General features: G+C 38.1%; 1 protein-coding gene across 1 annotated transcript; it reads right to left on the reverse strand.

Annotated features, from left to right (window-relative positions):
- Nucleotides 1-1001: 1001 nt before the first annotated feature.
- LOC127658302 (potassium voltage-gated channel subfamily V member 1-like) lies at nucleotides 1002-9194 on the reverse strand. Its single transcript, XM_052147511.1, has 3 exons — nucleotides 9093-9194; nucleotides 6922-7890; nucleotides 1002-1618 (listed from the first exon to the last, which is right to left on the reverse strand). The coding sequence occupies exons 2-3, from the start codon at nucleotides 7865-7867 to the stop codon at nucleotides 1107-1109; spliced, it is 1458 nt and encodes a 485-aa protein (XP_052003471.1). The 5' UTR covers nucleotides 7868-7890; nucleotides 9093-9194; the 3' UTR covers nucleotides 1002-1106.
- Between the last annotated feature and the right edge of the window lie 252 nt (nucleotides 9195-9446).

A 9446-nucleotide genomic window follows, 5' to 3' on the forward strand; every position in this document is an offset into this window, starting at 1 on the left:
AGCTACACAAAGTGACACAGAAAAACCATGTGGCAATTGTAAAAAAACATTAAAAAAATTGTTTAAAGGTGATGTGTATCAATTTTACAATATTAAAATTCTTGATACAACAGTTATACAACTGTCCTCTAATCTGATTGGACAAGTGGCATTCAAAGAGTGATGATATTCAGTTGTAGAAAACTCTTGGTCATGTGATAGTGCTTAATTCACAGCTTACTGTACAGAGACAACTTTTGTAAACCAATGATGTGCTTTTTGGGTGGGACAACCTGTTTGACCTAAACAATGATATGCATTTTGGCCGTACTACCTGTTTGAGTAAACCAATGATGAGCACATTGATCGGGACTACCTGTTTGACTCAACCACTGATGTTCATTTTGGGGCGAAACTACCTGTTTGACTCAACCAATGATGTGCGTTTATATAGCGCCTTTTTAACTTATATAGCGCTTAACACTGTGACACATTCACCCATTCATACCCATTCATACACACATTCATACAGAGCTGCCATGCAAGGTGCTAGCCTGCCATTGGGAGCAACTTGGGGTTCAGTGTCTTGCCCAAGGACACTTCGGCATGTGGAGTCATGTGGGCCGGGATTCAAACCACCAATCCTGCGATAAATGGCCGACCCGCTCTACCAACTGAGCCACAGCTGCCCCAAATATGTGTGCTTTGGGCAGGACGACCTGTTTGACTCAATCAATGATGTGCGTTTTGGGCGGAACTACCTTTTTGATCAACCAATGATGTGCGTTATGGCCAGAGCTACCTGTTTGACTCAACCAATGATGTGTGTTTTGGGCAGAACTACCTGTATGACTCAACCAATTATGTGCGTTTTGGGCGGAACGGCCTGTTTGACTCAACCAATGATGTGCTTTTTAGGCAGAGCTACCTGTTTGACTCAACCAATGATGTGCATTTCAAAGGAAGATTTAAGAAAACCTGTTAAAAATCTGCCATATTTAAAAATTCTCTTTGCCAATTGTGGCGCAAAAATTATACACTGTGTTCTTTCAAAAGACCTCTCTCACTTATCACACACTCACTTATTCTTTATCTCTTTCTGTTAGTATGTAAAAGTAGGTCTACTGCTACCACCAGATATCTCCTGCACTGCTGCGTGTGCTGGCTCTCTCCCGCCCCTGCAATCGAAGCATCTCCAGCACACTTCTGGCGTAGGCGTCACGCAGGTTCACCCCTATCACGGACACATCCGAGGCCGAGTTGCGCGTCAAACGCTTCAGTGCCTCTCCGTGCCGCAGTGCCGCTTCTTTCATTTTAAGCGTGAAGTAGCAGGTGGAAAAGCGATCGTTGATGATGGCGATAGGTAGTGAGAGGATGAGAATGCCAGATAGGATGCAGATAAAAGCCATCACCTTTCCCAGGGCCGTATCAGGACGGATGTCTCCGTAGCCAACTGTGGTCATGGAGGTGGTAGCCCACCACCAGGCACTGGGCACGTTGATGAAGGTGGTCTCTGGTATGTCGTGTTCGATGGCGTATTCCACAGTGGCAAAGATGGAGATGCCAACAGATAGGAAAAGCATAAGGAGGCCAACTTCTTCATAGCACTGGGCTATCGTCAAACCCAGTGACTTGAGACCTAATGGGGAACATACAGAGAAGACAAAGTCATCTAAGACATTTACAATATTGAACATAATCACTGTAAGCCACAAGTATTGATAATTAAAAGTATTTACACAAATTATATAATTAATTATAAAGCTATTGATTGACATGTAAAGGAACGTTGGGGTTCAATACAAGTAAACCTCAATAGACAGCATCTATGACATGTTGGCAATTTCCACAAGCTTTTCAAACATTTACAGTAATGCACTTACAATGGAAGTCTATGGGGCAAGACATTTTGGAGGGTTTAAAAGTAGACAGTAATTCTTAGCTACAAAAATGTATGTTGTTTAAGCTGTAAAATTTACTTAAATGTCCTTTAACTGGTGGCACTACATTTCTATGCAGATGAAATTCTGCTGTTATGATTATGTTAAGTATTTTGCAGATAGTTACATCATGTCCCATTCTGGAATTCCAGCAAGTATCATGGATATAACTTTGTTTGCACAAACAATTTTAGTAAGTAATTTTGTCACACTAGTCTCATGTGAACATGTATAATGCAAACGTCCTCGGATGCTTTGCCCCATATATTTGCATTGTAAGTGCAACTTGTGTTAGTTTTTAATCACCAGCATTTCAACAATGATTTCAATATAGTTTAAAGGGATAGTTCACCCAAAAATAAAAATTCTGTCCTTATTTACTCACTCTCATGTGACCATTTACTCACCACCCCATCACTGCAAGTTTTGGTCACGTCCTGCTATAGGGGGTAAGTTCCTTTCCCCTGCCACCATTGTCTTTTGTCTGGATCTGACAGTTTGAGCGAGAATCTGTGCACTAAACCGTAAGACGTACATCAAAGGAAACTATTCTATTACTAAATTCACATTAATTCTTATTCATTCTGAGTCTTTCTGGAAGAAAGAAAGTAATATGGGTTTGGAGCAACAAGAGGGTGAGTAAATAACAATGGATATTTTAATTTAGGGGTGAACTATCCCTTTAACACATATTTAACCCTGAACATTTATTTTACGATGAATTCCTACATAGCTACTGGTCCACCAACTAACATATCAGATGCTGTTTATAGAATTTGAATTAGCAACCACATGATTTTATTTTTGGTCAAACATTTTCCATAGGGATAAAATGTTTTCTCTTGATGATGGGTGAAAGTGTGTCAAACTTATTTTCCTATATACCCAAGTTGAAACTTTAAAGGTTGTCTACAGGATTATACTCTGTTAGATGTACTGTTTCAATGTAGAATATGAATGTAGGCTGGCACTTCAAGCAGTGATTAGTAACACTGTACACTATTGCTCTTGCTTTCAGAGAGCCTCTTCAATGCATACAGTACTGTATGTTGGACAGGTTTATATACTGTCCAACAAAATGTTCATTTTTGGTATATAAAAATCAAAATTCGCATATGTCAGTGTGTGAATCTTGGAAGCAGGTTCAATCAAGAAGTGATATAAGTAATCAAACCATCCAAGAGATTCAAGACTTTAAATATAGACACATCAGAACCTTTCTCACTCCAAAATGGCACGTCTTCCTGAGAAATATTTTCCCCCCTTTTTTTGGCAGCCTCAGTGAATACATTTACACAAAGCATCTTAAGTCAGCACCTAGCCTACTTAGTGTGCGTATCAAAGTCTGTCCGTTTATTTATAGTCATGGAGCCATATTCTGTCATTAAAGGGATAGTTCACCTAAAAAAAGAAAATTCTGTCATCATTTACTCACTATCACGTTGCTTCAAACTTGTATGACTTTTATTCTTCCGTGGAACACAATTCAGGTATTCACCAGAATGCTTGCCTCAGTCACCATTCACTTTCACAGCATCTTTTTCCCATAAAATGAAGGTAAATGGTGACTTAGGCTAACGTTCTGCCTAACAAAATTGACAGAATTTATATTTTTGGGTCAACAACCCCTTTAATAAGCTGGCTTTCACTATCCCTTCATCCATTTCCAAAGTGCTACACTAGAATCAATTTAAGCGTGTGTAAAAAACTAGTAGCGTGTGATTCTATTTAAAGAAAATGAAAATGCATTGGGCCTAGGGTACACTTTAAATCTTTACAATGTATTTAATTACTTTTCCATTCTCTCATCTTGTTATGTGTCATGTGTCAAATAAGAATTCCACAGGTTTATCTGAACAAAGCTTATATTTGTTGTTTACAGTTATGAAGCCTGTCCCATGGAGCTTTGCCTGACTTAATACATTTTTTATTTGGTTTGTGTTTTTCTGATCAGATTAACTGCTTCTGTGGATAAACACCTTCAGAGAGGCAGACAGAGAAGACTGCAGACAAGAGAATCTACATTATTAAAATATGATGGACATGAACATCGGCTGGCTGCACTCTGCCGTTCCCTCAGTGGATTATCTATCTGTGTATACTCCAGACATTTATCCAGAGCTGACTTTGCTTAAACATTTTTAAAGAGATATTTAAACCAAAATTGACTCTTGTGTTATCATTTACTCACCCTTATGTTGTTCATGACTTTCTTTTTTTATGCAGAACACAAATTTAGATTTTTTTAATGAATATTATGGTCCGTTTTAACCAAAATTGAAGTCCTTTTACAGTTAAAATGTTGATGTATGCATGTGCATGAGTGCTTGAACGAATATTGTTCATTTTGAGTTTTTCATCAAATGCCTTGAACACTTGGAATGGTCAACTGCCATTGCATTAAGACTACAGACCACAATTTTCATTAGAAAATTTCCTTTTGTGGTCAGCTTAAAGAAATTGTTCACCCAAATATGAAAATTCTCTCATCATTTACTCACCCTCATGCCATCCCAGATGTGCATGATTTCTGCAGAACACAAACAACGATTTTTAGAAGAATTTCTCAGCTCTATAGGTCCATACAATGCAAGTGAATGGTAACAAAAAAAAGCTCCAAAAAGCCCATCAAGGCAGCATAAAAGTAATCCATACGACTCTTCATAAGCGATCCAATCGATTTTGGGTAAGAACAAACCAAAATATAACTTATTTTTCACTATAAATCTTGACATCAGCAGACCCCTTGGCAATCATGTTTTCAAGTGTGATTTATTTTATTTTGGTCTGTCTTCAGAAGACATGGATTAAGTCATTGGAGTCTTATTGATTACTTTTATGCAATCTTTATGTGCTATTTGGAGCTTCAGAATTTTGGTCACCATTCACTTGCATTGTGTGGACCTACAGAGCTGAGATATTCTTCTAAAGACGTTGTCTGTGACAACACATCTAGGATGGAATGAGGATGACTAAATCATGAGTTAATTTTCTCTTTTTGGGTGAACTATTTCTTTCATAACATAAAGACATAAAGTCAGATGGGTTTGGAACGACATGATGGTGAGTAAATAATGATATAATGCTCTTTTTGGTTGAACTATGCCTTTAAAGCTAAGACAATATGATTACCCTTTGAAAAAGGTTCAGTCTTTACAAGATGGTATGTACTGAATAGTAGGCTAAAATATGGCTTTACCTCCCAAAGACATAAAACCCTTGCCAGTGTAAAGGATTAAGAAAGGCTGTTTTTGTTCCTTATTTCTACTTAAGATGGCATGCACATCATTCACACCTATAATTCCCCATCCGTACCCTCCTCTTGTGGCTCTTGTACATAATTTGCTTTCATTATTCATGAATTTGTGGCTACATTTGATAATCCTTTCTCTCCAAAAATACAAGATCAAAGCCAGCATGTTCTCTGTAACACTTCGGTGTCTATGGATCAGCTTCTTCTTCTAAGTATTCCACAAGACACTGTCAAAATAAGAATGGATGAATAAATTTACTCTCTCTCGAAAAAATCTACATTTTCTCCCGAAAATAGTCTCCCAGACTTCATTCATTATTTCATTACCCAGGTTGTGAGTCTGTCAGGACACAGTGTTAAAACGTAACAGTAACTGATCATCTGATACCGTGTCATCAGATGCTTACTTATTTTGGCTAATAATCTAGCCAATGTGAAGTCCTCCAATGGTATATGATCACTTTGTGTGAAAAATAGACTGTCATTATTCACTCAAAATATTTTAAGAAAATTGCAGGCATGAATAAAATATGAGAGCTATGGTGGAGGGCTAGAATTATAGTGAATGACAACTACACCAAACTAGTTTGTGTTCTCAGAAGACTTGGAATATAGTGCACAAGCCATATGGACTACTTTTCTAAAAAACGAAATCGTTTTTTGTCATTTTTGGAGCTTACATCGAAAGTTCCTGGTCACTATTTGCTTATGTTGTATGGAAAGAGAACTATCATGTTTGGGTTTGACAGTAGAGTGTAAGTCGTACGAGTTTGGTACGGCATGAGGGTGAGTAAATCACAACGGAATTATTTGGTGAACTATTCCTTTAAGGCGCAGTATGCTGGTTTCAATCAATTCTAAATGTGTGTGTATTTTTTGTTTGTGAAACAAAAGGGGTGAAAATGCACACACATCCAATACTTCAACAACAGGTGCTGGATAAAGTAAAAAAGCACTGAAATAAAACTGAAGTGGATCCGCACACTGTTTAAAAACCTTCTGATCAGAAAGACGATTCCGCTTAAATTTTATTTCAATATTTTTTGTTTGTGTTCATTACAAAAGAGCTTGATTTTATGGCAAGCCTTAAAGGATTAGTTCACCCAAAAATGAAAATTCGCTAATCATTTACACACCCTCACCTTTCTTCTGCTGAACACAAATTAAGTTTTTGGAAAAATATCTCAGCTCTGTTGGTCAATTTAATACAAGCGAATGATGGCCAGAATTTTGAAGCTTCAAAAAGCACACTTAGGCAGCATCAAATAAATCCATAAAGTTAAATCCATGCCTTCTGAAGTGATATGAAAGGTGTGGGTGAGAAACAGATCAATATTTAAGTCATTTTTTACTATAAATGTCCACGTTCACCTAAGCATTCTCTTTTCTCCCAAGAGTTCTTCTTCTTTTGTTTTTGGTGATTTGCATTCTTCTTGCATATCGCCACCTACTGGGCAGGGAGGAGATTTTTATAGTAAAATGGACTTAAATATTGAGCTGTTTCAAACTCACACTTATCATATCACTTCTGAAGATGCATGGATTACTTTTATGCTGCCTTTATGTGCTTTTTGGAGCCACCATTCACTTGCATTGAAAGGACCAAGAGAGCTGAGATACTTTTCTAAAAATCTTTATTTGTGTTCAGCAGAAGACAGAAAGTCATACATGTCTGGGATGCATGAGGGTGAGTAAATGATGAGGACATTTTCATTTTTGAGTGAACTATTCGTTTAATAGATATGTCACCTGTAGAGTGTCGGCCAAGTTTAAGCATCCTGAGTGACCTCATCAGTCGCAGGACCTGAACTACCCGCCCAACGTTCTCCAGCTCTGTAGATCCTCCATGCAGGCTCTCAACGGCCAGAGTCACGTAGAAGGGCAGAATAGCCAGAAGGTCAATAATGTTCACCACGCTCCTACTGAATTTACACTTATCTCTAACACACATAAACCTGAGCACTAGCTCACCAGTGAACCAAATGATGCAGATGTACTCAAGAGCATCCAAGATGAAGGGTGCTTCAAGAATATAAAATTCAAGGGAGATCAGAGCCATGTTCACAATGGAGAGCACCACAAAGAACATGGACAGTGTGCCAAACATCTTTGCTGCCTTGGAGGAGTCCGGTTTCTCCATGACGTCCCATAAGCGTTGGCGCAAATCCTGGCACAGGACTCCAGTAAAGTCCTCTTCCTCATCATCCACTGTTTCAGTATCCTTACGAATATCCAACGACTCCTTCATCTCCTTTCTGCGGTAATACTTGTCCCTGCAACAGCTGTCAATGCGGAGCTCATCAATGCCCCAGTACTCAATCTCTTGCAGGAAGGAGATCACACAAAGCTCTTCTCGCACATGCAAGTGACCCGTCTTGTAAAAGTTCATGATATACTGGAACGTCTGTGAGTTGCGGTCAAAAAAGAACTCATTTTCGAGGAAATCTGCATCGTCGCACAGATCTAAAGCAGAATCTCGTGATGAGAGGGCGAGCTTACCCAGACGAGTCTCCGGATGAGAGGCCAACAATTCCTGAGAGAGGATGTAGCGACTGCCTCCGACATTTATAATGAAGAAGTCCAGCGGATCATCGCTTGGCAGGGCAGGCTCACTAAAAAATACGCTGGAGTCTAAGGACAACAGGGAAGCATTGTCCTCATACAGCTCTGCTGGACTAGATGAATCAGTGATCATGGTGCTCAGGGTAACGTGGAACCCTGAAAAATCCAGAGGGGAAAATGTAAAGTGCACAGGTATGACATTTTGAAAAGAACAGGATCAGGATTAGCATACTGATCTAAATTTAGAGTGAATGACACGTATAGTGTGTGTTTTATCAGCCATAATGATTACACATTTCTTCACTGATTTGCTTATCTAGCGTGTACACTAGCGTGATCCAACAAGATAGTCTTTGCATACAGTAGTTGTAATACTAACGTATTGAAAGCTCAGTGCACTGAATGAGCAAATTCTCTAAATAAATATGTTTTATTCGCTTTTCCACCATCACTGGCTGCTCAGACATCAGACACGGTGGGCGGGAGTAAAAGCCTTTGGCAGTGTCCTACTTCTTCAAAGCTGCTCGTTGAGATTTAAATATTTTAGCTGGCCTGTCTAATTAAATGAACTAATGGTACTATTCTTGTAATCATTAATTCTCTTTGGTAACTCTTCTCCATAATATTGTCATGATGATCATTTTAAAGCCTGCATTTTTAACATAATACCTTGAGATGATACAAAAGAGGTTTGAGAGCAAAACATGGGTTGGAAGACACATGGTTGATTTCATTAAATTTTCTGGACATTTAATTTTTATTCACGTAGCAACCTATTGCCAATATAGACTGATCCATCCTACACAGCAAAACGAAATACCTGACCTGACTTTCATTGGTGTAACCAAAACATGTTCAAGTCGATGTGGTCAAATTAAATAATGTTTTTGACTAGAACAAAACCAGTTCGTTTAGATTTTACTACATCAAAAACTCTTTAGATGATCTGACATAATATTTTAAAGTGTAAACCTAGATTTAAAAGTTAACTTTGTTAACAAACGTAATGTTATCAAGCAAATGGAATATAATTATACAGGACATACACTTCTGAGATGAGAATAACATACAGGCAAGTAAAGAATACTTTTCTGAAAATAATAATTATGCCATAAAGAACTAAAAAGCTCAACTAATATTATACTGAGAGGCTTTTACTTAAAAAAAATAAAATAACAAATACATATAGAATATTTAATATAAATTTAAACAATAGCCATCACTTAAACTGACCCATAAAGCATTTGCAAAAATCATCCACTGTCACTGATAAAATATCTCAGAATATGTTAAAACATTTCATAGGACAAAAAGCAAGGAGCATCATATTAGTCTAACAACAAGAAGTGGACACCCACCTTCAGTTTTAGGCAGTCTACACTGAAAGAGCTTGTAGAAGGTGAGTTGGATCCATCTCTGTGACTTGCTCGGTTCCCACTTTAAAAGATGTGGATAAACTAAAATGCATATTGCAAATAGGTTCAAATCCAAAATCTTCACAGCAAAGAACTGCTGATGATAAACGCTTCTCAGCTTCACGAGAGTTCGCAACACTTCCGTCGCGCGCTCATGCACCTTTCAAGAGCGTCTAAAGCGCGCTAGAGAGAGTGCGAGCATTAAACCAATCAGGAGACACTCAGACGCTGCTAGGCAACAAACTACAGACACTTCAATACAACAGGTTAAAAAAAATAGACGTGTTGTTGTAATCG

This window comes from Xyrauchen texanus, chromosome 17 (genome assembly GCF_025860055.1).
Source record: "Xyrauchen texanus isolate HMW12.3.18 chromosome 17, RBS_HiC_50CHRs, whole genome shotgun sequence".
NCBI classification, from domain to species: domain Eukaryota; kingdom Metazoa; phylum Chordata; class Actinopteri; order Cypriniformes; family Catostomidae; genus Xyrauchen; species Xyrauchen texanus.

Excerpts from the sequence above, each read along its gene's own strand:
- LOC127658302 (XM_052147511.1), bottom strand. The coding sequence starts at position 7,867 with ATGATCACTGATTCATCTAGTCCAGCAGAGCTGTATGAGGACAATGCT. Across the intron at positions 1,619-6,921 it reads ACTTGGCCGACACTCTACAG|GTCTCAAGTCACTGGGTTTG; the intron begins GTGACATATCTA and ends GTTCCCCATTAG.